At 62.6% G+C, this 27,587-nt stretch overlaps 4 protein-coding genes across 10 annotated transcripts; 2 read left to right on the top strand and 2 right to left on the bottom strand.

Annotated features, from left to right (window-relative positions):
• Positions 1-481: 481 nt before the first annotated feature.
• LOC110478268 (oxaloacetate tautomerase FAHD2B, mitochondrial) lies at positions 482-3,124 on the top strand. The gene is made up of 8 exons (XM_085559386.1): positions 482-598; positions 1,129-1,314; positions 1,761-1,977; positions 2,106-2,165; positions 2,292-2,454; positions 2,663-2,771; positions 2,839-2,926; positions 3,002-3,124. Exons 2-8 carry the CDS (start codon positions 1,136-1,138, stop codon positions 3,062-3,064), a joined length of 879 nt encoding a protein of 292 aa, XP_085415512.1. The 5' UTR covers positions 482-598; positions 1,129-1,135; the 3' UTR covers positions 3,065-3,124.
• LOC110478269 (glycerol-3-phosphate acyltransferase 2, mitochondrial) lies at positions 3,121-11,337 on the bottom strand. 2 transcript variants are annotated; one of them, XM_085559383.1, is made up of 22 exons: positions 10,982-11,337; positions 9,377-9,455; positions 8,639-8,755; positions 8,494-8,567; positions 7,725-7,835; positions 7,437-7,565; positions 6,728-6,827; positions 6,523-6,656; positions 6,347-6,446; positions 6,057-6,263; positions 5,819-5,929; positions 5,529-5,614; positions 5,346-5,440; positions 5,171-5,241; positions 4,846-5,086; positions 4,322-4,470; positions 4,065-4,142; positions 3,860-3,985; positions 3,660-3,780; positions 3,506-3,556; positions 3,345-3,400; positions 3,121-3,269 (listed from the first exon to the last, which is right to left on the bottom strand). In XM_085559383.1, exons 1-22 carry the CDS (start codon positions 11,188-11,190, stop codon positions 3,153-3,155), a joined length of 2,562 nt encoding a protein of 853 aa, XP_085415509.1. In that variant the 5' UTR covers positions 11,191-11,337; the 3' UTR covers positions 3,121-3,152. The 2 variants fall into 2 exon arrangements, with proteins under 2 accessions (XP_085415509.1, XP_077645337.2); XM_077789211.2 differs by lacking the exon at positions 10,982-11,337 and having other exon boundaries at positions 9,377-9,541.
• On the bottom strand, positions 11,267-16,928 carry ELMOD3 (ELMO domain containing 3). Of its 3 annotated transcripts, none has more exons than XM_085559384.1 (11): positions 16,855-16,928; positions 16,481-16,596; positions 16,286-16,355; positions 15,925-15,987; positions 15,653-15,744; positions 15,441-15,564; positions 14,720-14,842; positions 14,034-14,164; positions 13,453-13,529; positions 12,821-12,948; positions 11,267-12,372 (listed from the first exon to the last, which is right to left on the bottom strand). In XM_085559384.1, exons 3-11 carry the CDS (start codon positions 16,353-16,355, stop codon positions 12,218-12,220), a joined length of 963 nt encoding a protein of 320 aa, XP_085415510.1. In that variant the 5' UTR covers positions 16,481-16,596; positions 16,855-16,928; the 3' UTR covers positions 11,267-12,217. The 3 variants fall into 3 exon arrangements, 2 of the variants coding, with proteins under 2 accessions (XP_085415510.1, XP_085415511.1); XR_014949883.1 differs by lacking the exon at positions 16,855-16,928 and adding an exon at positions 12,573-12,685 and having other exon boundaries at positions 12,234-12,372; positions 16,481-16,621; XM_085559385.1 differs by lacking the exons at positions 11,267-12,372; positions 16,855-16,928 and adding an exon at positions 12,510-12,685 and having other exon boundaries at positions 16,481-16,621.
• A 541-nt stretch (positions 16,929-17,469) lies between these two features.
• RETSAT (retinol saturase) lies at positions 17,470-24,203 on the top strand. 4 transcript variants are annotated; one of them, XM_021544828.4, is made up of 11 exons: positions 17,905-18,184; positions 18,679-18,861; positions 19,364-19,608; positions 20,092-20,293; positions 20,777-20,974; positions 21,062-21,181; positions 21,685-21,823; positions 21,969-22,078; positions 22,337-22,503; positions 22,809-22,968; positions 23,395-24,203. In XM_021544828.4, the coding sequence occupies exons 1-11, from the start codon at positions 18,010-18,012 to the stop codon at positions 23,538-23,540; spliced, it is 1,845 nt and encodes a 614-aa protein (XP_021400503.2). In that variant the 5' UTR covers positions 17,905-18,009; the 3' UTR covers positions 23,541-24,203. The 4 variants fall into 4 exon arrangements, with proteins under 4 accessions (XP_021400506.3, XP_021400503.2, XP_085415507.1 ...); XM_021544831.4 differs by lacking the exon at positions 22,809-22,968 and having other exon boundaries at positions 17,470-18,184; XM_085559381.1 differs by lacking the exon at positions 21,062-21,181.
• The last annotated feature ends 3,384 nt before the right edge of the window (positions 24,204-27,587 follow it).

Raw genomic sequence — 27,587 nt, forward strand, 5'->3', positions numbered from 1 at the left:
CCTGCCCGTGGCTCAGTCCCGGTCCCGCTCCCTCTCCTGCTCCCAGTCCCAGTTCGGTTCCCGTTCCCGGTCCCATTCCCGGTCCCGGTTCCAGTCCTGGTCCCGTTCCCAGTCCCGGTTCCCGGTCCCGGTCCCGTTCCCGGTCCCGTTCCCATTCGCAGTCCCAGTTCGGTTCCCGGTCCCGGTTCCAGTCCCGGTCCCGTTCCCAGTCCCGGTTCCCGGTCCCGTTCCCGGTCCCGTTCCCATTCGCAGTCCCAGTTCGGTTCCCGGTCCCGGTTCCAGTCCTGGTCCCGTTCAAAGTCCCGGTTCCTGGTCCCGTTCCCGTTCCCGGTCCCGTTCCCATTCGCAGTCCCGTTCCCATCCCCGTCCCCGGTCCCAGTTCGGTTCCCGGTCCCGGGGCCCCGCCCCTCAGCCCTCGCCTCTCATTGGCTCTCATTGAAAATTTGGCCCCGCCCCCCGCGCCATCCCATTGGGCGGCCCGAAGGGGGCGTGGCCTCGGTGCCGCGACCTTCAGGCGGGCGGGGGCGGCACGTGACGTGACACGTGACGGGCGGTACCGGCCCGCAGCGCCCCCTGGCGGAGCGGGGCAGCAGCAGCCGTGAGAGACCCCCGGGATGGGGGGGGCCGGGACCGGGGAGTGACCGGGAACGGGAAATTACCGGGACCAGGGAATGAACGGGATAGGGGAATGACCGGGACCAGGGAATGAACGGGATAGGGGAATGACCGGGACCGGGGAGTGACCGGGAACGGGGGAGCCTTGGACCGGGGAGTGACCGGGAACGGGAAATTACCGGGATAGGGGAATGAACGGGATAGGGGAATGACCGGGACCGGGGAGTGACCGGGAACGGGGGAGCCTTGGACCGGGGAGTGACCGGGAACAGGAAATTACCGGGATAGGGGAGTGACCGGGACCAGGGAATGACCGGGACCAGGGAATGAGCGGGATAGGGGAATGACCGGGACCGGGGAATGACCGGGAACGGGGGAGTTTGGGAACGGGGGATCCCTGGGAACGGGGAATGAACGGAAACGGGGGGAATGACCGGGAACGGGGCAGTGACCGGGACCGGGGAATGACCGGGAACGGGGGGCCGGGCTCCATCCCGGGCTCCGCGGCCGCAGATCCGGGATGCGCGGGGCGCTGCGGCTGGTCCGGTTCCGCGGGGCCGCGGGCGGGGGGCCCCGGCTCGGGCTGGAGGAGGCGCCCGGCGGGGACCTGGTGGATCTGAGCGCGGCGGAGCCGCAGCTGCCCCGCTCCATGCGGGAGTTCCTGGAGATCGGCCCCCGCGGGCTGGAGCTCGCCCACAGGTGGGTGAGGCCAGGGGGGACCCCCAAAGGTGGGCGACCCCCAAAGGTGGTGACCTTTGGTGACCCCCGAAAGCGGGTGCTGCTAAAGCCGGCTCCCCCCCAGCGGTGGGGGAGCCACCAAAAGGAGAGGGAACCCAAAACCGGGGGGGTTTCCTCATGGATCCCCACGGGAGCAGCCCCCCAAATCCACTGCTGCTTTGGATGACCCCGAAGTGGGTCACCCCAAACAGCTGGACCACAAAAAGTGGGAACTCCAAATCACGGGTGCCCCCCCATGACGTGCGACCCCCGAGAGTGGCTGACCCGAACGAGGGGGTCCCCTCAGCTGCGGCCACCCCAAAAAGGAGAGTCCCTAAAACACAGCTGAGCCTTGCGGATGCCCCCAGGCGTGCGGGAAGCGCGTGCCCCAACCGCGGGTGATGCCCAGGGCGGCCCTGTCCCCGCAGGGCGCTGCAGTCGGGGCGGCACCGCGTGCCCCGAGCGGCCGCGCAGCTGCTGGCGCCCCTGGACGACCCCCAGAAGCTGATCTGCGTGGGGCTCAACTACCACGACCACTGCCAGGAGCAGGCCGTGAAGGTCCCCAAGGAGCCCCTCATCTTCAGCAAGTTCCCCAGCGCCATCGCCGGGCCCTTCGATGACATCGTGCACCCGCAGGACACCAGCGTGGGTACCCGGTACCGGCCCGGGGACCGCGCCCGGGACCCCGGGGACAGCGCCCGGGACCCCAGGGACAGCACCCGGGACCCCGGGGACTGCGCCCGGGACAGCTCCCAGCCCTCCTGTCCCCGCAGGAGCTGGACTGGGAGGTGGAGCTGGCCGCCATCATCGGGAAGACGGGACGGCACATCGAGGTACCCGTGCCCCTCCGGGGGCTCGGGGCAGTGTCCCCCGTGAGCTGTCCCCGGGGGCTCGGGGCAGTGTCCCCCGGGGCTCGGTCTCGGGGCAGTGTCCCCCGTGACCGTCCCCGCTGTCCCCAGGAGGCAGCAGCACTGCAGCACGTGCTGGGTTTCACGGTGGCCAACGACGTGAGCGCCCGGGACTGGCAGATGCGGCGCAACGGGCGGCAGTGGCTGCTAGGGAAAACCTTCGACACCTTCTGTCCCCTGGGGCCGGCCATCGTCACCAGGGAGGCGGTGCCAGGTGGGACAGGATGGGACCAGGACGGTGTCACACTGTCGGGATGGGGACATGTGGGACAGGATGGGACCAGGACGGTGTCACACCGACGGGATGGCGGCTCATCCTCGGCAGCCGCTGCTGCCATCACGGCCCCCGTTCCCCCGTGTTTCTCCCCGTGGAGGGGTCACGGTGGCTCTGTCCCCATGTCCCCCCGTGTCACCTCCCGCAGACGTGCACAACCTGTGGCTCCGCTGCAGCGTCAACGGGCAGCGCATGCAGGACAGCAACACCCGCCACCTCATCTTCGGGGTGCCCGCCCTCGTCGCCTGGGTGTCCCGGTAGGAAGGGGGGCCCGGGGACCCCCGCAGCCCGGGGGGCCGTGGCTGACGCCTCCTGCGCCCCCAGGTTTGTGACGCTGGTCCCTGGGGACATCCTGCTGACGGGGACCCCCGCGGGAGTGGGGGTCTTCAGGAAACCGCCCGTTTTCCTCAAGGTAAGGGGGAACGGGGGCTCAGGTGGGGCGGGGTGACCCACCGGGCACGGCTGCCAGCGTGTGCCCCCCTCGCAGCGCGGCGACGAGGTGCAGTGTGAGATCCAGGAGCTGGGCACCATCTGCAACCGCGTGGTCTGACGGCGAGAGGCGCCCCGGCCCCACCGCCCCTCGGGGTCAATAAATGCACGAGCCACTGGGTCACCGCGCCCCTTTATGGGTCTGGGGGCTACAGCTGGGTGAACTGGTGGATGAAGGCTGCCAGCTTCTCCCGGCTGGAAGCAGACTGGAAAGGCTGGGAGAGCTGCAGGGTGTGTCCTGTGGGGGTCTGCAGCTCCTCCAGCACCTGGGGGGCGCAGGGAGGTCAGGAGGGCAGAGAGGGGGCGGCAGAATGTTGGGGGGCTGGGGGAGCCGCGCTTACCCCCATGTCCTTGAAACTCTGCAGGGAGCTCAGGGCCAGGCTCCTGTCGGGATACCCTGTGGGCAGAGAGATCCCCAGGGAACCCCAAACGTCACCTCTCAAGGACCCTCAGTCTGGCTCGGGGGGTCACTAAAAACAAGACCTGCCCCCCCTTGACTCACCATCGTCATCCTCAGCCAGGAATTCCAGCAGCGCCTCCACGTAGTCTTCCTCTGCAGAGGGGAGGGGCGTCAGCTCCCACCTCCTGGGGGCTGCAGCCGTGCCTCAGTGGCCCCAGGGAGTCCCCAGGGGTTCCCCACTTTGGGGGGGTCCTACCGGGCTGGGGCCAGGGGGCTCGCTGCAGGAACTGCACTGCCCGGCCGTAGGTCCGCAGCACGGGGCTCAGCAGGCGGCAGAGGAAGAGGAGGAAGTCAGGGAAGTCCCGGGGCTCGCGGAGCTGTGGGGGTACACGGGCAGATGTGGGGGAAAGCCACGCTCCCCCCAGCCCGGGGGGCAGCGGGGGAGCCCCCCAGTACCTTGTAGCACTGCTTGGGGAGCCTCTGCTCGCTGTCACTGTCGCTGTCGTCGGTGAAGAAGCCCAAGGAATGTCCCTGACAGAAGCGCCGGGGCACCGCGTCGCAGCCCCTGCGCTCGCTCTCGGCCTAGGGGACAAGGAGCTGTCACCTCAGCTCGAAGCCACCCTGTCCCTGTGCCCAGGAGAGCTCCTGGGGTGTCACCTACCACCTCCTCCTCCAGCAGCCCCCCGAGGATGAGCTTGTCCAGGATGTCCAGGCTGTGGCAGTCAGGAGGCTGGCAGGGCTGGGGACACAGGAGAGGGGTGACAGGCCAGCCCCGTGTGACAGCCCAGCCCCGTGTGACAGCCCAGCCCTGTGTCCCCACCTGGAGCCCCAGCAGGGCTGGGGGTGACAGCCCAGCCCCGTGTCCCCACCTGGAGCCCCAGCAGGGCTGGGGGTGACAGCCCAGCCCCGTGTCCCCACCTGGAGCCCCAGCAGGGCTGGGGGCAGCAGCTGCAGCAGCTGCAGGATCTTGTGGAGCAGCTCGTCCCGGCTCAGCACGATCCTGGTGAGGCTGGAGGGCGGCCCCAGGACGGGCAGCAGCTCCAGCAGCAGGGCACGGATGGCACAGGCTGACGGGACAGGGGTGTCACCAGTCCCAGAGTCACCAAAGAGCCCAGCATCCCCCACTCCCCCAGTGCCCCTGACCTCTGGTACGCCCAATCCCCCATCCCCATTCCCCAGTGTCAATAACCCCTGCACCCCCAATCTCCCCATGCCACTGGATCCCCCAGTACCACCAACCTCCCTGGCATCACCGAGCCCTGGTGCCCCAAATCCCGATGCCATCGACCCCCACGATGCCAACAACACCCCTGGTGCTCCCCGAAGTGCAGCCATCACCCGTTCCCGGGGTCACCCGCCCCGGTGTCACCGATTCCCGGGGCATCCCTGCTCCTTGGTGCCACCGGTGCCACCCTGTCCCCGCTCCCAGCGTCCCCACTCACCGCCCACGGCCTCCCCGGCCAGGTGGTACCGGATCCCCGCCGCCAGCCGCCCCAGCCGTGCCCGGGCCGGGGCTTTGGGGGGCCCCAGAGGGCTGGGGGGACCCGGGGGGGGCTGCAGCAGCCGCAGGCTGTGCTGCACCAGCGCCCGCAGCTGCCCCGAGAAGCCCACGGCCCGGCCCCGCAGCAGGAGCTGCTCCAGCAGCTCCGAGAAATCCCACATCAGCCGGGGCAGCAGCACGAGCTGGGGGAACAGAGCGGGATCCTGGGGGCATTCCCGCTGGGAACGCTGCTCTGAGGGAAGGGAGGGCTGGGACCCTTCTCCCACCTCCCGGTGCCGGTGGAGCAGCAGCGCCGCGGTGATTCCCACGGCCGTGACGGCGGAGCAGGCGCTGGAATCTGCAGCGGGGAGAGGCACTCGTTATCCGGGGGCATTCACCTCCGCCCCGCTCCCGAGCAGGGAATGCCATCCCAAGGGATGCAGGGACCCCCCGGCCCCTCACCGCTCAGGGCGTGCAGCCCCAGCGCCGTCACCAAAATCTCCTCTTCAGTCCCCAAACTGGGCCTCGGAGTCCCCACGCTCCCCACATCCAGCAGGCTGGGAAGGCAGGGGGACAGGGTGGGAAGGCAGGAGGAGAAGGGGAGCAGAGATCCAAGGGAACACTGCCTGGGGCTCGGCTCCTCACCTCCTGCCCAGGATGGTGGGAAGCAGCAGCTGCTCTGGATGATTCCCTGTGAGGACGGGCCCGACGAGGTTGTTGTCCACAAATTCCTGGGAGTGAGGAAGAAGGAGCCTGTGGGTGCTCACAGCCTTCAGCGCCAGGAGCTCTCTCCAACCCTGCATCCCCAGGGCTGGGAGGAGCACAGATTTCCCCAGCATGGATTCTAGATCCCCCCAGGCATCTCAAACCCCACCAAGACCCCAGGAAGAGCCTCCCAGTGCGGGGAGGGATCCAGGGGATGCACACTGCCATACCCGTAAGGAGAAGGGCTGGGAGAAATCCAGCTGGGCACAGCCGCGGTGCCGGCAGCGCAGGGCCCGGAACGCTGCCTGGAGACACGAGCCGATCCCCAGGGGCTGAGGGGGCTGCCAGGACACGGCATGGCGGGTTAACGGCAGATCTGGGGGACGCCTCTCCCCAGGGATCTTCCCAGAGATGGAGGGGATCACTGATCCCCTGGGGAGCAGCGCTGACCCCCAGAGCCCCTCTCACCGCCCCCGCCTGCTCCACGCCGCCAGGAGCCACGTCGTAGGCGATGCCCACCGGGACCACCAGCACGTCGGGCACGGCTCCGTCCCGCAGCGCCCGCAGCAGGCGCAGCAGCCAGCGCCGGGCGGGGGCCGCCAGCCGCAGGGAGGCCGAGGGCTCCTCCAGGAACAGGACGAGGGGCTGGCGGCTCCGCAGCACCTCCTGCACGTACTGGGGAGAGACTGGGAGTACTGGGAGCTGCCAGCGCCACGCTGAACGCTCCAGAGGGAGTTTTCAGCCCAAGCTGCACCTACCGCGTCCAGCACAGCCCCCGGGAGCCCCTCATCCACGTCACCCCGTGTCGGCGCCGCTCCTGAGGGCAGGAAAATCCCTCCCAGGCGCTGGAGCAGGGATCTGGCGAGGGAAGGACACCGTGGGTAACCCCTGCGTCCCCTGGGTGCTCTGGGAGCGTGCCAGGGCGCTGCCTCACCGCAGGCAGGGGCTGGTCCCAGCGCCCACGGTCACCCTGGGCAGCCCGATGCCCTGGGACAGGAGGACGAAGGACAGCAGTGGCCCATCCAGCGGGGACTGGTGGCTGCACAGGAACACCAGCGGCACCTCGGGCTGCAAGCGAGGGATCCTGGGCTCAATTCCCGGCATTCCAGGGGCTGGCAGTGCCCGGCCGGGCTCCCTACCGTCCTGGCAGCTCGCAGCACCATCTCCAGCTGCCCCCGGTGCAGCTGCACGCCCAGGAACAGACGGGTCAGGAGCTTGGGGAGCAGCCAGTGGCACAGCCTGCAGGAAAACTGGGAATGAGGCTTCCCCAAACCCATCCCTGCCTCCGTTTCCCCAACCCATCCCTGTTAAAATTCCCACTTTTATCACACATCGCATGTGATGAGACATCCTCCTTTTCCACTGGCAACCAGAGCTGCCATCGGGAATCCTGCATTCCCTCCATCTTCCTGCCCCACTCTGGGATCCCCAAATGCTCTTATTGCATGGGGAATTTCTTGTTCCCAGGGGAATACCTTCCCGTGAACGGCTCAAAAGTACTCTTTCTTCCCACTGGATCAGACAAGCAATGAAGCCCCGGATTCCCAATGTCAGTGATGGGATGGGAAAGGGAAAAGGAAATGCAAAGGTTTGTCTGCTTCCCTCCCTCCTGCAGGGTTTGGATTTTCCCACTCCAGCTCCTCAGAAGTAACTGGGGGAATGGCCCAACAAGCTATAGAGGACCCCAAGGGCAACCAGCCAAAGGATCCTAAAATACCTCCCGAAATATGCCAGCACATTCCCCAAAAGGATCCCAGGAAACACCCCATTGATCCACATGCATCCCCCCAAAATCCCAAAAGGCATCTGTATCCATCCCCCAGAGTATTTCCCGGGAAGATCCCCCACCTCAGCAGCAGAGGGGAGAGCGGGGCCTGGATTTCCCCCAGGATCCGGCAGATCTCCTCCTTCCAGCGCCGCTGGGATCCCTCATCCCCTCCGGAGCCAGGCTCCCGGCCGGGGGCAGCATCCTGCACCCTGAGGAGAGCAGGGCAGGGGGAGCACCCAACATCCAGGTGCTGGGGTGCAGGGAGCCTCGCTGGGCTCCAGGATCCCACCTGGACCGAAGGGATCCCCAGGATTGGGAGCCTCCTGGGGGAGGGCGATCCTGGGACGGCCCCAGGCGCTCCCACCCACCTCCTGCTGCTGCAGATCCGCACCAGGAGCTCCCCGGGGCTCTCTGCTGGAATCTTCCACTCCCAGGCTGCCAGGAATCCACAGACCCTCCGGACCAGCCAGCCCCGGAACCTGCAGGGGACACGCGGCGACATCCTGGCTGGGGAGGCTTTTCCACCAGGATCACAGCCCCCCCCGCCTGCCTCTCTGCCAGATTTGGGACATTTCTCCCCATTTCACAGCTGGAAATGCTGAGGTACCGGTGAATTGATGCTTTAGGCTGCCCAGCAAGAAGGAAAACTGGGATTCAAAGCTGGGATTCCCAAATCACGGAAATTTCCCAGTCTATCCCCTGTTGTTCCCTAAAGGGGAGTGGAGCTAAAGCGATCTGGCACCTCAAAAATGAAAATATCTGGAAATGGCTCTGTGGCAGCTCCTGCCCAGAGGAAAAGAGGTGATAACCACAATTTCACCTTTCCTGGTATTTTTCCTTCTGGGGGAAGTGCCTGTTTTCCCTTTTCCCTGCGAGCCAGAGAGAAGAACAACCCTCCACCTCCCCGTTCTTCCCACCAAGATTCCAGATAAAGGCATGACCCCAAACCCCCAGTCCCATGACTGGACCCTCAGAGACGCCACTCCAGCCTCCCAGAATGGACAGCCGAGCTGGGATTGCAGTAAGGAGGAAGCGGGGAGGATGGAGAGGGGCTCCCACAGGCGTTTCGGTGAAACGAGGGCGAGGGAAGCGGCTTTGCAGGCGCGCTGCGCAGAGCCCGTCCCTCTCCCTCCTCACCGCGTGTCCGCCTCCGTCAGGCGGCTGGCGTCGCGGAACCCCAGCGCCGCGAGGTCCTCGGGGTAGAATCCATCCTGGCAGGAAAACCGGGACTGAGCCGTGCCGGCGCGGGGCCCCGGCCTCCCGGGATCCCCAGCTCTCCTACCCAGCTCCTGGGGGTGCAGGCCTGGCAGCAGCGCCCCGAAACCGGCCGGTGGTATTTGCCCAGGAACGGGATGAAAACTTCCAGCTTCGGGCCCGAGTGGCTGATCCACGACTGAATCTGAGGGGAGAAAGAAAAACGGGAAGGAGCATCTGGGAATGCCAAATGTGGGTGGATACACCCCAAAACGTGCTTGTGATCTGGGGGGTTTCAGTAACGGCAAGAAATTAAGGAATTTTGGCTGGGACAAGCTGGTGGCACGTTTTGGTGACTGTGCGGATCCGGATCAACCTGGATGCAGGGGAATTAACCTGGTTCTGGGGGATCAGCACCCTGGCACTGGGTTTACCCTCCCTCAAAGACACAGATCCAGTGGGATTAACCCAGATCCAGTGGGATCAGCTGGGAAATATGGGGCTGAGGGGGCTCAGTGGGATCTGAGGAGACCCCAGACCCTTTATTAGCCCCTTCCATCCCCACCTCCAGAGTCAGGGGGTGCCCTGAACACTGGGATGCCAATTCCTTGGCCCTCAAACTGGGATTCCCCCCTCCCTTTCTGAGGGGTGGGGCTTAGAAATTCCATTTCCTAAAAAAAGAAGGGGAGAAAAAAAGCAAATTTGGTTTAAAATGTAGCTGGGGGAGAGGAAAAGAAGGGGGAAAGTGAAGAGACCCCAGCATGATTTGGAGGGGATTCTCGAGGGGCAGGCTGGTGGCACAGAGGGTCCCTGTGGTGTCACATACCCTGGGGGGTGCCATGGCTGAGGGGACACCCCCAAACCAGAGAGAAGAAGCACTGTGCTCGAGGGACCTGGGAAAAATCCTGCAGACAGAAACGAATTCCTATGGAATTGGGGGTGGCTTGAAGGGGTTCAACACTCACACTGACCCCACACCCCACATCCCCTATGGGATTTGGGGGATCACACATCCCACATCTCCACAGGGTTTTTGGGGTCACACACCCCACACTGACCCAAGACCCCACATCCCCACAGGGTTTTTAGGGGGGTCACACACCCCACATCCCCACAGGGTCTGAGGGGTCACACACCCCACACCGACCCCACACACCCCACATCCCCACAGGGTTTTTGGGGTCACACACCCCACAATGACCTCACACCCCGCAGGGTTTTTGGGGTCACACACCCCACACTGACGCCACACACCCCACATCCCCTATGGGATTTGGGGGATCACACATCCCACATCCCCACAGGGTTTTTGGGGTCACACACCCCACACTGACCCCACACACCCCACATCCCTGCAGGGTCTGGGGGGTCACACACCCCACACTGACCCCACACCCCACATCCCCTATGGGATTTGGGGGATCACACATCCCACATCCCCGCAGGGTTTTTGGGGTCACACACACCACACTGAACCCTCACACCCTATGGGATTTGGGGGGTCACACACCCCACACTGACCCCACACACCCCACATCCCCTATGGGATTTGGGGGATCACACACCCCACACTGACCCCACACCCCGCAGGGTTTTTGGGGTCACACACCCCACACTGACCCCACACCCCACATCCCCTATGGGATTTGGGGGATCACACATCCCACAACCCCACAGGGTTTTTGGGGTCACACACCCCACACTGACCCCTCACACCCCACATCCCCACAGGGTTTTTTGGGGGGTTACACATCCCACATCCCCACAGGGTCTGAGGGGTCACACACCCCACACCGACCCCTCACACCCCACATCCCTGCAGGGTCTGGGGGGTCACACACCCCACACCGACCCCTCACACCCCACATCCCCTATGGGATTTGGGGGATCACACATCCCACAACCCCACAGGGTTTTTGGGGTCACACACCCCCACACTGACCCCACACCCCACATCCCCGCAGGGTTTTTGGGGTCACACACCCCACACCGACCCCTCACACCCCACATCCCCTATGGGATTTGGGGGATCACACACCCCACACCCCACAGGGTTTTTGGGGTCACACACCCCACACTGACCCCACACCCCACAGGGTTTTTGGGGTCACACACCCCACACCGACCCCTCACACCCCACACTCCCCGAGCACTCCAGGCCTTGCCCCGCACTGCCCGGGCCCGCCGGGCCCCGCAGCGTCGGCAGCAGCCCCGCACGGCCCCGGGGACCCGCGGCCCGGCCCCGCTGGGCCCGGCCCCACCGCCCCGAGCCCGGCCCCGCTCACCGCGGGCCCCGCTGGGCCCGGCCCGGCCCCGGAGCGTCCCGCCACCCCCGGGCCCGGCCCCGCCGGGCTCCTGTCCCCGTGCCCCCGCTCCGCCCCAGCCCGGTTCGCCCCGGCTCGGCCCGGCCCGGCCCCGCCGCGCTCCGGACCCGCGCGGCTGCAGCGGCCGGCAAAGGCCGGAAAGGCCGCGGTTCATCTGCGGAGGGGCGGAGGCCTCGCACCTCCGGGACCACCCCTGGAAAAGGGTGGGAAAAAAGAGAGACGGGAAGGAGAGGACGAAGAAAAAGGCAAACAAACAATTTAGGAAAAGGGTGGCGGAGCCTCTTCCCTTTCTTTTTATTGTCTCTTTTTTCCTCATCTTTTTTTTTTTTTTCCTCCTCTTTCCCGTATCCTATTTTTTCTTGGTTTTTTTTCCCTTCTTTGTTTCTTGTCTCTTTGGGTTTTTTTATTCTCCTTTTATACCCTTTTTCCTTGTCTTCTCCTTTCCCCTCTCTCTTTTTTCCCCCCTTTTCCAGGGGTGGTCCTGGAGGTGCAAGGCAGCCCCCAAATCACCTGAAAAGGATTCCCCCTCCAATTTCCACAATAACTCAAGATCAAGAGAGCAAACACCAACTCCAGGCTCCTTTTTCTCTAATTTTTTTTTTTTTTTCCCCCATCCAGGAGCATTCCCAGCTCCCAGGAATCATCACCCTCTCAGGGGGCCTGGACCACAACATTCCATTCTCCCCCCAGCTCCCACTTCTCCAAACCCCTCATTTCTCTCCAGATTTGGGCTTTGGGGGCTGCTTTTCCCCATTTTTAGGGGTCTGGGCACATTCCCAAGCACTGGCCCCAAGCTGCTCCCAGAGGGAATAACCCTTCCCCTCCTCCTTGGAGCTCTCCACAGCTCCTTTTTCACCCCAAAGGGGACTCAGGGCACCCCAGTTCACCTTGCCTTCCCCCAGATACAGAGTCCAGTGGCAAATCCAAAACTCTCTTTCCCTCGTCTCCCCCCTTTAGTAACTTTTTTGGGTGCTGACAGCCCACAGTGACCCTGGGGGCTCTGACACAGCCCCCCAAAGTGGGGGGATTCCCATTCCAGGCGCTGCTGGGGCTGGGATGGGATCCAGGAACCCAGCACCACCTTCCAGCTCCACCTGGGGAGGGCAAGGACCCAGATTTGGGGTGGGGAGAGCGACTATCCCAGCACCAGGCTGGCTGGCTCATGGAATCCCCTGCTCTACCTCTTCCTCCTCCTTTGCTTCCAGAAGATTCCACTGGAGCTCCGTGACCTCTCCCAGCCCTTCCCACTCCCCCAAACCAGGGGGAACACTGGTGTGTCTCCCTCCAAGGGCTGATCCACCAGCAGAATTCCCTGTGCAGCGTCCCACTCCATGTCAGACCAGTCAGGAATCTCCCTCCAGCTCCACCCCAGGGTCACAGATGTTGGTGAAGTGGATCTGGGAGGAGGGAAGGGAGGGAGGCTGAAGGCCACGGCTCAGGTAGGCTTCCAGGGATTTCAGCAGCTGCCTCGGCTTCTTTTTGGTGGATAATTCCAGCTCTGGAAAGGTCAGAGGGGGAAAGGGTTGAGGGGAGCAGGCCTGGAAGGTGCCAATCCGATGTCCCGACATTTTCCCTTGGGAAATGCTCGTGCTTTCCTTGGGAGCAGGGAGCACAGTGCCAGCCTGAGCACCCTAAAACTGGAATGCAGGGAAGATGGGGTGAAGCTGGAGCCCAGCAGTGCCAGCTGGATCCCAATACCTCAGGGATACACTAGTCCCACTGACAGCATTCCTCTCTGGAGTAATCCATGGACAGGGGTTAAGCCATGGCTTAACACGGAGCAGGAATGTCCCCACATGTCCAGCATCCCCCTGGTGTGGAAAACAGGAGGAAAACCACCCCTGGGATAGGGAAGAAACCTCAGTGCGGGGATTAAACCGGGAATGTTTGGACTCCCCGGGCATTACAGCCCGTGTCACTGGGCTGGGGAAGCCGGGCAGACAAACCCTTGAGGAAGAAGCCGGCGTCAGCCACGGTGCCGTGCTGCTGCTCCCAGAGGCGGGAGAGGCGCAGGAAGGCGGCGGCGTACAGGTCGTTCAGCACCCCGATCACCTGCTGCCGCCGGTTGCACTCCCTGCGGAGGGGACGGCAGAGACTACAGACAACTCCAGGAATTATAAAAGTCTTTAAAAATGTGCTTTAGGCCCTGCTAGTCTAGCTAAGCGAGCAATAGGTTGTTCCCACGAGGAACAATCTTGGGGTTGAAATGGGAAGTCTGCTAACATGGACGCCTGTTCTTAGACAGAAATAGAAATCTGCACTTCCATAAACAACAGATCTGTCCCATGAGAATCCACTAAGGAAATACATAAACATTTGTAGATGGAGAGATTCTCACACACACAGGCACTTTTTAACCAATGAATAGATGAGCAAGAAAACCACCAGCCACTTGGAGTTACACACGAGGTCTATGAAAACTGTATAAAACGAGTTATGTGAATAAAGAATTGGCTTTTCTGCACGAAGAAACTGAGTCCCACCTGATTATTATTACAACAGGAAAGGGCTCAGCCCCCTTCTGGGAAGGGGAACAACCCGGGGTGCAGCTTGAGAGCCCAGAACCAACCCCACTCACCGGGAGAGCCGCTCCTCCTGCAGCGCCTGGATGACAATCCGGGTGATGTTCACGGACATGATGCAGAAGGGAAAATGCTGTGAAACCACCAGAATTCCAGCATTAAGGAAGCTCAGCTGGAAAACCCTCCTCCCCTCTGGCACCTCTGGCCTCTTGACACTGCATCCATGCAGCCACAAATCCATGGGATGGATCCATGGGATCCACGCACTGGGATAACAACCCTACATCCAGGCTTGGATGGATGCTGAGGGTTGAGCCTATCTTGTACCCAGGCTTAAACCCGGACTAAAATGTCCCCACTCATTCCCATTTTCCCGTTGCCCAACTCTCCAGCCTGTTTATCCCACTCCAAGCCAGTAGCAGATCTCTAAAATCCCATTCCCAGCATAAATACAGCACTTGGAGCTCTGCTCCAGCCCGGATTGGGGTTCTTGGGCACCGCCTTCTTCCCCTCACAAGTACAAGGTGCTTCAGCATCCCAAAAAACCTCAGAAGAGAAGCTTTTTGTTTTTCCCTCTCCCAGAGCATTGGGAATCCCAAGGGAGGCTCCCTGGCAGGAAGGAGGGGGAAGGTCATGCCTGGGTTTCATGCTGGGAGAGCTGGAAAATCTCCCGTGCCAGCGGCAGCGTCCGGGAATCCAGGACAAAGAAGAGGATCTGCATCAGCCCCAGCATTCCCGTCCCACGCAGGTCAGTCCCGGGATCCACACCTGGGAAGGACAGCGTGGAGCCACTCCTTCCCACTTCCACGGGCTGTTTGCTCCCTGCAGTCCCTGTCTCTGCCCAGCAACCCCGGGGATCCCTTTCCTGAGGGAAAGCTTTCAGGCCAGTTCCCTAATGGGGCCATCACCTCGCTCATCTGTGCTTTAACCAGCCCCTGCTCCACCCCGCCACTCCCATGCCCACACCTTTCCAGGAATTACCAGCTTTTTTAGGAATATGGGGAGACCCAGCCAACCAGTCCAGATGTTGTACTGGGCCAGTTTGGTTTAATTCTTCTATGGACAAAAGGACTGAGAGTGCCCCTGGGAATTTTGTAGGGATGTGGAGAGGAGCGGGAGGACTGGGGGGGATCAAAGCCTGGGACCAGTTTTGGGGTCCAAGAAGGACATTGAGGGGCTGGAGCATGTCCAAGGGAGGCCAGTGGAGCTGGGTCTGGAGCACAGGGAGCGGCTGAGGGAACTGGGATAGAACAGGAAGGTTCCAGGGGAGGTTTGGATGGATTTTGGGGATCTCCCCAGGCAGAGGGCTGCTCCCTGTCCTACCCTGGAAGCCCAGCTCCTCCCAGTGTGCCCCATAGCGCGGGCAGCCCAGCCTGGAGCACGTCAGCTGCCGGTAGATGGTCTGCAGGATCCGCATGTGCACGCACTCCGAGTCATCCAGGGCACCTGCAGGGAGGGAGCCAGCACCCAGCTGCCTCAAAACACTCCTGACATCTGAAAAACATCCCTCAGTGCCCCAAGAACTGAGATCCCCAAAAACATTCCTTGGTGCCTAAAAAAACACTTGACGTCCTCCAAAACTCTCCTCCTTGTTACCTAAAAATGCCCCTGGGCACCATAAAACCCTCAGCAGCCAAACCCATGCCCCATGGCACCCTAAAAATCCCCACCCCGTTTCTCAAAAGCACCCCTCAGCACCCAAAAGATGCCTCTTGGTGCTCAAAAGACTCCAAACTCACCCCTCAACACCCTAAAAAACCCACAGTGCCAGAAAATGCCCCTCAGTGCCCAAAACCAAACCCACAGCCTCCCAATATGCCTTCACAGCACCTAAAATGAACAGCTTGGCACCTAAAAAACCCCCTCGGTGCCCAAAACAGGCCACTCAGCCCCCAGACCCACAGGCCCAGGGTTTCCATGTGTGTGCAACGCCCTCGTGCCAAGGGAGCGGGTGATTCCCATCCCATTGCCCCTGGCCAGAGGGGCAGAAGGGAGGTAGGAAGCAGGGATGCGATCCAGCAGGGCACAGAGGGGTCCCACTCACACTGTGCCATGGCCAGCGCCAGCTCCCGCTCGCCGCGGAGCTGCGGGCGCAGCCGGGGGTGCCCGCGGAGGCAGCGGAGCAGGGCAGCCAGGATCCCCCGGCGCCCCGGCGCCCGGGCCTTGCCCTGCGGGACGAACAGGCTCAGCAGCGCGGTCCCCGGCGGGGCAGGGGCCGCTCACCCGCCCGGCGGGCAGCGGGGCACGGAGCCGTACCCGGCTGGCGGGGAGCCCCGCGCTCTGGAAGTGCTGCAGCGCCTCGCTGAAGGAAATCGGAGGGGGGGCCGCGCCTGAGCTGCCCCCCAAGCCTGCAGGGAGGCAGGGAGCGGGTCAGACCCTCACGGAGCCCTGACCGCCCCCGCAATGGTCCCCGCTTCCAGGAGAGTGAAGGCGTGGGGAACACGGCGGAGATGGAAGCGCCCACCCCGCAGCCCTCCCGCGCCCCAGCTCCTTCCCGGAGCTGCCCAGCTCCCTGCTAGTCCCGGTACCTGACTGGATCTCCTCCAGAGCCTCCCACTCCTGCCGCGCCTGGCGCTGCTCCTCGCCGATCCCTGCCCGAGGGAAGGGGCACAGCAGTCAGGTCTGCGGGCAGACACGGAGTGCGGGTTCCCTCCCTTCCCCCAGCCCCGCTCAGCACACCCTGGGGCTGTGCTCCCTCTTCTCCAAGGGAAATCCCAACCGGAGCCACCCCGGGCACCACAAGGTTTATCTCGGACGAGTTTAGGGAATGATCCGGGACCGGACGGGTTTGTCAGAGACATCCCCCCGTGCTTGATCCCTGGGGGCTCGCAGGTGACGTATCCAGCAGGAAAGGCCGGGGTTGATCCAGGGGAAGCAGGGAAAGCTCACCAGGGTCTGGGGGCTGCCCCGCTCCGAGCACCAGCTCCTGCAGGACACCTCCCTGCCCCAGAGCTGCCATCTGCGGGGGACAGAGCGAACACAGCGTCACCCGCACACACCAGCCGAAAATCCAAGCTTCTCCCCCAGGCAACAGCCCCTGTGCCCCCGGGAAGGTGGCTCAGCCCCTTCAGGGAGGGTCCGTACCCTCGGCACGATTTTATGTGGCTGTCACGGTGGGAACGGAGCGATGAGGGCGGTCCGGGAGCCTGAGGTGGGGAGGCTCGGCGGGTCCCGGCTGGGGGCTCCGGCCGCAGAGGAACCTGCCGGGGGGACAAGGCGCTGCCGCTCCGAGCCCCCGGCGCCGCTCATGGCCTGGGGGCGGCGGTGGGAACGGGGGTGTCCGGGACCCCCACAGCCGCCCCAGCCCCTCGGGAGCCGCCGCTGCCCTCGGTGCTCCCAGCCCTCAGGAGCCCGCTCAGCCCCTCAGGAGCCCGTTCAGTCCCTCAGGAGCCCGCTCAGCCCCTCAGGAGCCCGCTCAGCCCGTTCCAGCCCCCGCGCACCCCCCAGACCCCTCTGACCCCTCAGCTCCCCTCAGCCCGAGGCTGCCGCACCGCCCATGCGCGGCCGCGCCGCACGCCGGGAGCTGTAGTCCGCACCTCGGGGGACTACAATTCCCAGCGTGCACCGCGCGACGTGGAAACGGCGTCGTGCGTGAAGGGGGCGTGGCCCGGTGGGGCGGGGCGGGGCCCAAGCGGCGGAGCTGGAACGGGAGCGGTGCCCGGAGCGGGACTCGGCGCTTCCGGGGTCTGCAGCGGGGCGAGCAGTCCCATATGCCAGCTCCAGCCCCCAGTATGCCAGTGCCAATTCCCAGTATGCCAGTCTCAGTTCCCATTATCCCAGTGCCGCCTCCCAGTGTTGCCAGGTCCCAGTGCCAGCTCATGGTGCCCATTGTCAGCTCTCACTTCCCAGTCCCAGTGCCCAATGCCACTTCCCAGTCCCAGCTCCCAGTGCCAGCTCCCAGTGCCCAATGCCACTTCCCAGTCCCAGCTCCCAGTGCCCAATGCCACTTCCCAGTCCCAAACTCCCAGTGCCAGCTCCCAGTGCCCAATGCCACTTCCCAGTCCCAGCTCCCAGTGCCAGCTCCCAGTGCCCAATGCCACTTCCCAGTCCCAGCTCCCAGTGCCCAATGCCACTTCCCAGTCCCAAACTCCCAGTGCCAGCTCCCAGTGCCCAATGCCACTTCCCAGTCCCAGCTCCCAGTCCCAGCTCCCAGTGCCCAATGCCACTTCCCAGTCCCAGCTCCCAGTGCCCAATGCCACTTCCCAGTCCCAAACTCCCAGTGCCAGCTCCCAGTGCCCAATGCCACTTCCCAGTCCCAGCTCCCAGTCCCAGCTCCCAGTGCCCAATGCCACTTCCCAGTCCCAAACTCCCAGTCCCAGCTCCCAGTGCCCGATGCCACTTCCCGGTCTCAAACTCCTCGTCCCAGCTCCCAGTGCCCAATGCCACTTCCCAGTCCCAATCTCCCAGTCCCAGCTCCCAGTGCCCAATGCCACTTCCCGGTCCCAGCTCCCAGTCCCAGCTCCCAGTGCCCGATGCCACTTCCCAGTCCCAGCTCCCAGTGCCCGCCCCCGCTCCTCCCCGCGGTCCCCCCGCCCCGTGCCCGCTGCTCCCGTTCCTGCCGTCCCCGCCGCTGTTCCCGGTTCCGCGGGGCAGAGCGGGGCTCCCGCAGCACCATGTGGCTGCAGGCGCTGTTCTTCCTCGCCCCCCTTCTCCTCCTCCTCCTCGTCCTCCTCTCCCTCATGCTCCCCCGGGTCTCGGGCAGCCGCAACCCCTTCGCCACCGACAGCCGCCGCCCGCCCGCCCCGCTGGTCACCGACAAGGCTGTGCGCAGGGCCGTCGTTAAGACAGGTACGGGACCCCCGGGGCCACCAGCCCCGCGGCGGGATTGGAGCCGGGGTGGCATCGCCAGCTCGGCGTGCCATCGCCCCAGGACAGCATCACCGCAGGGTGCATCATCCCCCGGGACAGCACCGCCCGGGCTGGCATCCCCACGGGGTGGCATCAACCCCCCGGCACAGCACCGGCCGGGCTGGCATCAATCCCCGGGCTGGCATCAATCCCCCGGGCTGGTATCCCCCCGGGCTGGCATCAATCCCCCGGGCTGGCATCAACCCCCCGGGACAGCACCGGCCGGGCTGGCATCAATCCCCCGGGCTGGCATCAACTCCCCGGGGTGGCACAGACCCCCCCGGGGTGGCACAGACCCCTCCGGGCTGGCACAGACCCCCCCGGGGTGGCATTGTCCCCCGCAGTGTCACCCCGCGGTGCCAGCCGCGGCCCGGCGCGGTTCCGGGGGTGCCCCGTGCTGGGGGTGCCCCGGTGACGCCGCCGTTTCCCCGCAGTGTTCTCGGCGGAGAAGGTGCCCCCGCGGCTCGATGCCGTCGTGGTGGGCAGCGGCATCGGGGGCCTGGCGGCCGCGGCGCTGCTGGCCAAGGCGGGCTGGCGCGTGCTGGTGCTGGAGCGGCACGGCAAGCTGGGGGGCTGCTGCCACACCTTCACCGAGAGGGGCTTCGAGTTCGACACCGGTGCGACCCGGGCCCCGAACCCCCCCGGGTCCGAGGGACGGGGTGGGAGTCACGGCCGAGGGCTCCCCTGCACGCACCTCTGCTACACAAACCATCTTCCTGCTCTTCGCCCCAAAACCCGCTGGGTGTAGGATACCAAACCCCCCAAATTCCCCATATCCAGCCCTGCACGGGGGATGTCACCTCAGGACGCATCTTGTGTCAAGGCAAAGTCCGGCTCTGTGTGTCCCCGAATCTCCGGGATTGATTATTTACAGCAGAGATGGATAGCCAAGTGTAACAAAACTCCAAAATTGCCAGCTAAAAACACTGTGGTCAGTGCCAGTCACCCCAGCTGGGAGGCAGGTGTATCCCACATTTTCCCTTCAACGTGGAGCTGATAGGGTGGGGATGGATAAATAAGAGGTGGGTTTGTTCATCCTGGGGTGGGAAGATGCAAATAAGGAAAAAAAGTGAAAAGAAGGGAAAAAAGAGGAAAATAAAGGGAAAAAATGTGTTTTAGGGATCCACTATGTGGGGCAGCTGCAGGAGGGCTCCCTGATGAGGTTCCTGGTGGACCAGCTGACGGATGGGCAGCTGCAGTGGGCCCCGCTCCCGGCCATCTACGATGCCGTGGTTTTGGGGGACCCCCAGGGTGCTGGCAAGACCTTCCACATCCATTCTGGGAAGAGGGAATATTTCCGGAGGCTGAAGGAGCAGTTCCCCGGGGAGGCGGCGGCCATCGATGAGTTCCAGCGCCTGGTGAAGGTGGGATAACACCGGGGCAGTCTGGATCTGGGGGGTCGCACAACCAGGGGAGCCCCCCGGCACCTGGATGCTGGGCACCCCAGGGAATAATGGCAGCACCCCAAAAGCGTTGGGAAACACGTGCAAAATCGCCCCTTTCTGCCTCAAAAATGCAGTGTCACGGATGTTTTGGGGGAGATTTCTTTAAAGAAGAAGTTCTTTAAGGAGTTGGGGCAGAGTTCTTGAAGGAAGTTTTTCTGAAGAACCATTTTTTTCAGAGGAAACTTTTTGGGGAAGTTTTTGGGTGGACCTTTCTGGACGAGTTTCGGTGGGGAAGCTTTCTTCGCAGAAGCTTTTCTTAAAGGAGGTTTTTGAGAGAAGGATTTTGAGGGAGCCAATACTCCCCTTGCCCACGCCTCCCCAGGCTGCCTAGCAGTGAATTTAAGGGGAAAAAGCACTTTGGAGCATCTCTGGGATGTGTCTGACCCCCAGCTCTCCCTGCAGAGCGCCGGCCGTGGGGTTGTGCTGCTGGGGATCCTGAAGATGCTCCCGAGGTTCCTGGCCGGGCTCCTGATCCGCTCTGGGCTGCTCCCACGCCTCTGCTCCTTCTGCCACCTGGCCTCACGCAGCCTCAAGGAGGTGGTGGATGGCCTCACCCCCAACCCTGAGCTTCGGGCTGTCCTCAGCTACATCTTCCCCACCTATGGTAGGTGACCAGGAGGCCCTGGGATGACCTTAAACCCTTTAGAAACAGAAAAAAGGTAAGAACCCCCTTTTTTGCATGCTTTTGGAAGGTTTGCAGGGATGTTCATCGCAGGGATGCTTTGCCAGCATCCTTGTCCCCGAGTCACTGGCAGGTGACATGTCCCCATTGCTCATCTCCATCTCTTTCCCTCCGTTCTTCATCTTCCCCATGGGGTGACATAATTCCTGTACAAGGGAATGTTCCAGAGCTCCCCTTTCCCTCCACCCCCTCTCCTGGGCTGTGCTCGCAGCCCCCCATGCCTTGGTCAGGTTGGTGACCACGGCCTTGCCATGGGGACGCCCACACCTGATGTCCTCCCTGCTCCTCCAGGTTCCTCACCTTCCTCTCACTGTCACACCCAGGGTGTTCCTCATGCTAAAATATTTAGGATAAGCTCCAAACTCATGATTTGCCCAAACCCTCCTTGGCCGCCCCTCTTCCCAGGTGTGCTCCCCTCCAAGGCCAGCTTCTCCATGCACAGCATCCTGGTGAACCACTTCCTCCACGGCGCCTGGTACCCCAAGGGCGGGGCGGGGGAAATCGCCTTCCACACCATCCCCGTGATCCGCCAGGCTGGAGGCGACGTGCTTGGGAAGGCGCCGGTGCAGAGGATCCTGCTGGACGCGCAGGGCAGAGCCTGCGGTGAGCACCTGGGCCACGGGGCTGCTCCCAGAGTGGGGATCCTTTCCCCAGCACCTCATCCTCCCCCCTCTGGGTTCCCCCTCCCAGGTGTGAGCGTCAAAAAAGGCCAAGATTCGGTGGATATCTTGGCTCCCGTGATCATTTCGGACGCCGGGATCTTCAACACCTACGAGAGGCTGCTGCCGGCGGAGGCGCGGGCTCTGCCGGGTGCGGCGTCAGCGCCGGGCTCCGCCGGGATTACGGCATTAATCCCAATTAAAAGCCGATTTGCCAATTAAAACCGGCAAACGCCCTGTCGCTGCTGTGCCACGGCGCTCAAAACCCAGCCCTGGGCCGCTCGTTTCTTCGGGGGGGGGTTAAATTAATTGGCCCAAATTGGCTGTAGTTTGCAAAGTCCTGGTTTGGTGCGAGGATTCCCTAAAATACACAGTGCAAGGCCCCGAAATATTCGTGGGAGTTGGTGGAAATTCTGCTTAAAGTCGGATTGCCAGAAAACCTTCTGGAAGGGGCAAGGATGGGGGGAAGGGGACAGAGGTGCTTGGGAAGGGGCACAGTCAGGTGGAAAGGGGATGGTTTGTGTGGGTGGGAAGGGTCAGGCTTTGGTGGGAAAGGACCAGGATTGGAGAAACTACTTCTCTGTAGCCGAGGATCCTAGAAAAGCCCGATTTCCCCCAGGACAGACTAATTCCCTTTTCCCCTCCACGCCGCAGAGATCCAGGCCCAGCTCCGCACGGTGAGCCATGGTGAGGCGGGTTTCACCGTCTTCGTCGGCCTCAGCGGCTCCAGGGAAGAGCTGGGGCTGCAGCCCACCAACTACTTCATGTTCCCAGGGAACGACCTGGATGGAATGTAGGTTTGGCTTCACCTTGGATGTGCTTCGCTGAGCGTAAGGAGATGAATTCCTGGGCAGTGACTCGGAAAGTGGGGGTTTGGTCGTAAGGATTTTCGGGGGAAGGTGCCCTGAAGCCCAGCTCAGCCCTTCCCTCTCATGCAGGATGAAGCGCTACCTGGCCTCGTCCAGAGAAGAAGCTGCCAACAACATCCCTTTGCTCTTTGTCACCTCGCCATCAGCCAAGGACCCCACCTGGGAAATGAGGCACCCAGGTGAGGCTGGCACCACAAATGCTTGTGAGGGGCTTCAAAACTCCTGTTGGGGTTTGGTGATCCCAAACAAGGAGTTTCTACTCAGCTATCCCTGGTCAAAGCTGCTGAGCATGGGGCTCATGGAATGCACTCTTTGGGATGCCTGGATGAAGGACACGGAACCCCAAGGATCTGGGGACATCCCCTGGGTTTGGGGCAGCGACAGGGTGGGATGAGGGTGGGCACAGGGACAAGCACCCCAGCCTTGTTCTCCTGCAGGTAAATCCACACTGGCCATCGTCACCTTCGCCAGGTACGAGTGGTTCGAGGAGTGGAAGGACAAGCAGGTCCACAAGCGGGGGGACGACTATGAGGACCTGAAGAAGACTTTTGTGGATGCCATCATGCAGACTGTCTCCAAGCTCTACCCTCGCATCGAGGGCCGGGTAAGGAAACACGGGGTTCAGGGGTCCTCCAGCTGCCTCTACCTACCCAACGGAGTCATGGAATGGTTTGAGTTTGAAAAGCTCATCCAGCGCCACCCCATCGTGAGCAGGGACACCTTCCACCAGACCAGGTTGCTCCAATCCCCATCCAACCTGGGCAGACCTGCATGCCCATCCCAGGATGATCCTCCAGAACCATCCTGGGACGAAACCTGGCCAGAACCACTATGCCAGGGTCTGCCAGGAAACCCGTCCCAGACCGTACCCCACAGCCAGGCTCCTGCAGACCCCCTGTCCCCCCGCAGATCGAGTACCTCTCGGGCGGGACTCCCCTCACCAACCAGCACTACATCGCCAGTCCCCACGGGGAGCTCTACGGCACCGACCACGGCATCCCCCGCCTGCAGGCCGAGGCCATTGCCACCGTGCGGGCAGACACGGCCGTGCCCAACCTCTACCTGACAGGTGACGGGGCCACCGGTGTCCTCACTCGAGGCCAGCCCCGGGGAGCGGGATGTGGGCGGAGAAAACCTCCAATCCTGAAGCGGAATAAGGGGAAGAGCCGCTGGGAGCAGCGGGATAACGCCTGGAAAAGCAGAGTTCCACGGTCCCGGGGGAGGAGGGAAGGGCTGTGCTCCCCCAGCTCTGGGAGGTTGTCTCCTTGCCCGGTGTAGAATGGAGAGTTCCCATCTGGGGAAGGTGGGGCAGGATGAGGAGATCCTGCTGGAGACAAGGAAGGTCAGACAGGGCAGGGTGTGTGGGTTCAGACCCCAGGGATGGTGTGGGGGCAGCTGGAAGGTGATGCCCAAACCACCACTGATGGTTGGCTGGGGTGGAGTGGGGAGTGAGGGCTGCTCACAGGGCTGCTCATCTGCTGCTCCCTCCTTTCAGGGCAGGATTTGTGCCTGGGGGGTTTCATGGGAGCCCTGCAAGGAGCCATCATCTGCGCCAGCACCATCCTCAAGCGCAACCTCTACGCGGACGCGGCGTGGCTGAAGATGCGCCTGCAGGCCACCAGCTCCAAGAAGGGAGACTAGAGCCTGCCATGCCACCAGCAGGGCCCCCTGCTCCCAGCACATCACCCCCACCTCGCTCTCAGCTGTCACACACCTGCAGCAGACCCGTCTCTACGCCAGGCTGAGGGATTTCATCCAGGACGACGCCGTTCCCACTCCCAGATTGAGTTGGACCTCACCCCCACCAAAAAATGCACCCCCTTCCACCATCATGTCCAGTGCTGGTCCCTGGCCATGAAGGGAGCTCCCCAAGAGCTGGTGTGGCCAGGGGAGAAGTCAAGATAACCCCAAAACAGGCGGCACCAGCAGCTCCCACGGTACCAGCAGCTCCCGTGGCTGCTTGATCCCACCAGGATCACTGACCCCCGCCAAAGCCCACCTCCACCTGCAGCCCCCCCCAAAGCCCACCTCCACCTGCAGCCCCAGAGCTGTCTGAGAGCAGCAGGCTCTCCAGGGCTTCCAGAGTCATCCCTGGGAGCAGCAGGACCCCAGCCTCCCAGTATTCCCAGTGTTTGGGTGCTGCTCTCCCCCACTGCCCCAAGGCATCCATGGCACAAGCTCACACTCCTCCAGCAGCAACAAAGTCCTTCTGTCTGCTGGTAAAAGCTCGGGAACAGGATGAAAGTCCGCTCCAGATGGGAAGGGAAGCACGTGAGACTGGAAGTAATAAAATAATGATCATGATCCTGGGATTTGTGCCTCGTGATGGGTCAGTGGGGCATGGAAGGTGGAACGGGAAGGGAGCTGTGGCTCAGAGCCAATGAACTGACACAGATACTCCAGGTTTGGTCACAGGAGAAGTGTCCAGTGCTCACCAAAACCCCCTGACACATCTTTCCAGGTAAAGCAGCTGCTGGATGAGAACTTCCCACTTTTTGCTAGGTTTGGGCAGAATTGGACTGGCTCAGCATGAGGCTTTCAACTGCTGCCAGTTAAATCTGGTTTAATTGTGGGTTTTGGTCCCTCCTTGATCACTTCCTCACTCCCTAGCTTCCCACCGCTGCCCTCCATCCCAATTCTTTTATGCTCCATGCCTCTTTTTTGGTGCTTTCCCTACAGGCGTCTCTCCCTCAGGGTCCAGCCTGGGTCATCCCCAGTGTCCCCATCTCCCCAGTGGTTTGTACCCTTTGGAGCTGGGCTGAAACCACACCGTGTGCCCTGACACAGGACATCACTGGCAGCAAACTTTCCTCCCAGACACCAGCCGGACACGGATGAGCTCATAAGAGTTGGCCTGAAATGGCCCCAGGGTGACATCTGGGGACAGCAGCCCCAGGGCAGGGCTGGGAGAAGCCCAGCTGGGAGCTGCTGCTGGAGCAGGAGGAAAACAAAGCCCAGAGCTGGTTCCTGAGCAGGGAGCAGTGTGACCGTGCTGGAAAGGAGCCCTGGAAAGGGGCTTGAAGGCTGATCTGGCAAAGAGGATTAGATCACTGAGCAGAGAGATAATTCGGTGATGGGATGGAATTTGCAGAGAAGGTGAGCTCTGCCAGGAGAGATCACCCAGAGGCAGCCCCTTGAGGAACCCAGGGCCACAGCAGTGAGCTGGGGAGGCTGCTCTGGGCACCTTCAGGCCAGGTGAGACCCCACCTGCTCCTGCAGAGCTCCCCCAGCTCCAGCTCCAGCACCAGAGGGATGTGGAGCTTCTGGAGTGAATCCAGAGGAGGCCATGGAGCCAGGCTGGGGAAAATGGGGGTGCTCACCTGGAGAGAAGGTTCCAGGGAGAGCTCAGAGCCCCTTCCAGGGCCTAAAGGGGCTCCAGGAGAGCTGGAGACAAGGCATGGAGGGACAGGACACAGGGAATGGCTCCCACTGCCAGAGGGCAGGGATGGATGGCAGATTGGGAATTGGGAATTGTTCCCTGGCAGGGTGGGCAGCCCTGGCACAGGTGGGATTGGGTCGTCTGTAAGGTCTCTCCCAAGCCATGCCCAAACAGGACAAAGCAGGGCCAAGGTTCCTGTCCTTCCTCTCACCCTGCAGGCTGTGCATCCCTTCTCCTGCAGGCTCCTGGAGGGTGGGGACGAGGCCCTGCCTCGCTCCCAGCCTGCTGCAGGCATCTGCTCTCCCCAGGACAGAGGGGCAAAACCAGCAGCAGCTCCTTCCCTGCCACCCATGGAGAGCAAGGGACAAGTTACAGGAAAACCAACCAAAAACTCCTCTGGGAAGGTGAGGGGCTCAACCTGGAGGCACCAGAGATGCTGGGGGGAGGGTTTAACCAGCCAGGTCCTCTTGCCAGGGACCCTCTGCAGAGCAGAACATCTGATTTAGGCCCAGAACAGTGCAGTGACACCCAACCTTCCCCCCAGCAGCTCCCAGGAGACCCAAACCTGCCTCTCCTCCTGCTTTTCTCACCCCAAAGAGCTCCAGCCTTGCAAATGCCATCTCAGTCACTCTGGTGGTTTTTTAATCCAAACGAACAGTCCCAGGCCCTGGAATTTGTCATGCAGAGGCAAAGCTGATGTGTTTGCTTGGCTGGTGCCCTGCCCGAAAGGAAAATACCTGCTGTGAGACCAGCTCAGGCTCACCTGTTTGCTCAGGAGGCCGTGCAAGACCCAAAGCTTTCAAGAGAAGATGAGATAAAAAACACCCGGGGTGGTTAACGGGGTTTGCAGGCTGGGCTCACTGGGGTGCAGAGTGGATGTAGCAGCATTTCACAGAGCCATGGGATCACCTGGGTGGGAAAAGCCCCGAGACCACCAAGTCCAACTGCCAAGGCCACCACCAACCCACATCTCCAGGTACCACACCCCCAGAGCTGCCAAACCCTCCCTCAGGGATGGGGTCTCCACGCCTGCCCAGGGCCTGGACTGCTGTTTCCATAGAGGAACTTTCCAAAATCCAACCGGAACCTCTCCTGGCACAGTTTGAGGCCGTTTCCTCTCACCCTGCTCGCAGAACCCAGCCCCCACCTGCTGCACTCTCCAGTGCAGGAGCAGGAGGGTTGAAGGGCACGGCGCCAGCCCAGTTTTGCCCAGTTTCGCCCAGTTTCTCATGCATGAAGCCTCCTCCACCCTCAGGGCCTCTCTGCTAAACTACCTCTATCAGAATGTCTCAATCCTGCCCCGATAAGCAGAGCCCAGCCCAGCTGGCAAAGCATTTCTGATTTTATTTGACATTATTTCCACCCACGGACTTTGACTCCTGGGCAGTCACCCCCACACGACCCCAGGGGCACTCCCAGCCCTGGGATGCCCCAGTGCCTCCTGCACCAGGACAGGACCGAGGGGCTGTTCCTGCCCCACCACAGCTGCCCTGCCTGCCACAGTGTGCTGGGGCCTTCCCAGACCGGGGTGAGCAGGCAAGGGGCTCAGCGAGCTCGTGGAGCACAAGGCAGTGGGTTTTTTGGGAAGTCACCCTAAGGACACAGAGCAGAGCGGAGCTCTGAGCCCCGTGCAGCAAGGGGGATCTCCAAGGTCTCTTCCAACGCCACATCCCCATGGGAATGTTCCTCTGAGCTCCCATTTTCGCCCTTTTTTCCGCCTGCAAGCTGCCAGGAGCCCCATCCACACCCTGGCCCTTTGGCCACTGCGGGACTGGAGGAGCGAGAGGAAGGCGGGATTTCCTCCTGTGAGGGAAAGGAGGCGGGGGAAAGGAGCGACTTTCTTCCATTCCCGGCAGGAAAACTGCCCGGAGTTCCCGCAGCATCCACTGGGGAGCGGGCACCTTCTCCTCGCTCCCAACCTGCCAAGCTGCTGCTGCTCCGAGGAGCTGGGACATCCTGGGACTGCCCCGGGGGCTCTCTGCAGGGGAAAGAAGAAATCCAGGAGAGCTCAGGACTAAGCTCTGTGCAAAGTTTAATCCCCTCTTGGGCCCTGAGCTCCCAGCACGCAGAGCCAGCCCCGGCTGCGCTGGCTGGGCCCTGGGAGGCAGACTGGAAACTTCCAATCCGCCCTGGCCCGGCCTGTCTGGGCTCCTTCCGCCTGCACCCGCAGCTCTGAGCACAGCCAGCTCCACGAAACCAGGGGTTTGCAGCAAAAAGGGGTTTTGCATAAAGAGCAGCCACCCTGCACCTTTGGTGCCAGGTGTCGACTAAAACCATGCAAAGAACGTGAGGAAAACAAAACCAAGAGA

Source organism: Lonchura striata, chromosome 22, assembly GCF_050655825.1.
Source record: "Lonchura striata isolate lonStrDom1 chromosome 22, ASM5065582v1, whole genome shotgun sequence".
Classification (NCBI taxonomy): Eukaryota; Metazoa; Chordata; class Aves; order Passeriformes; family Estrildidae; genus Lonchura; species Lonchura striata.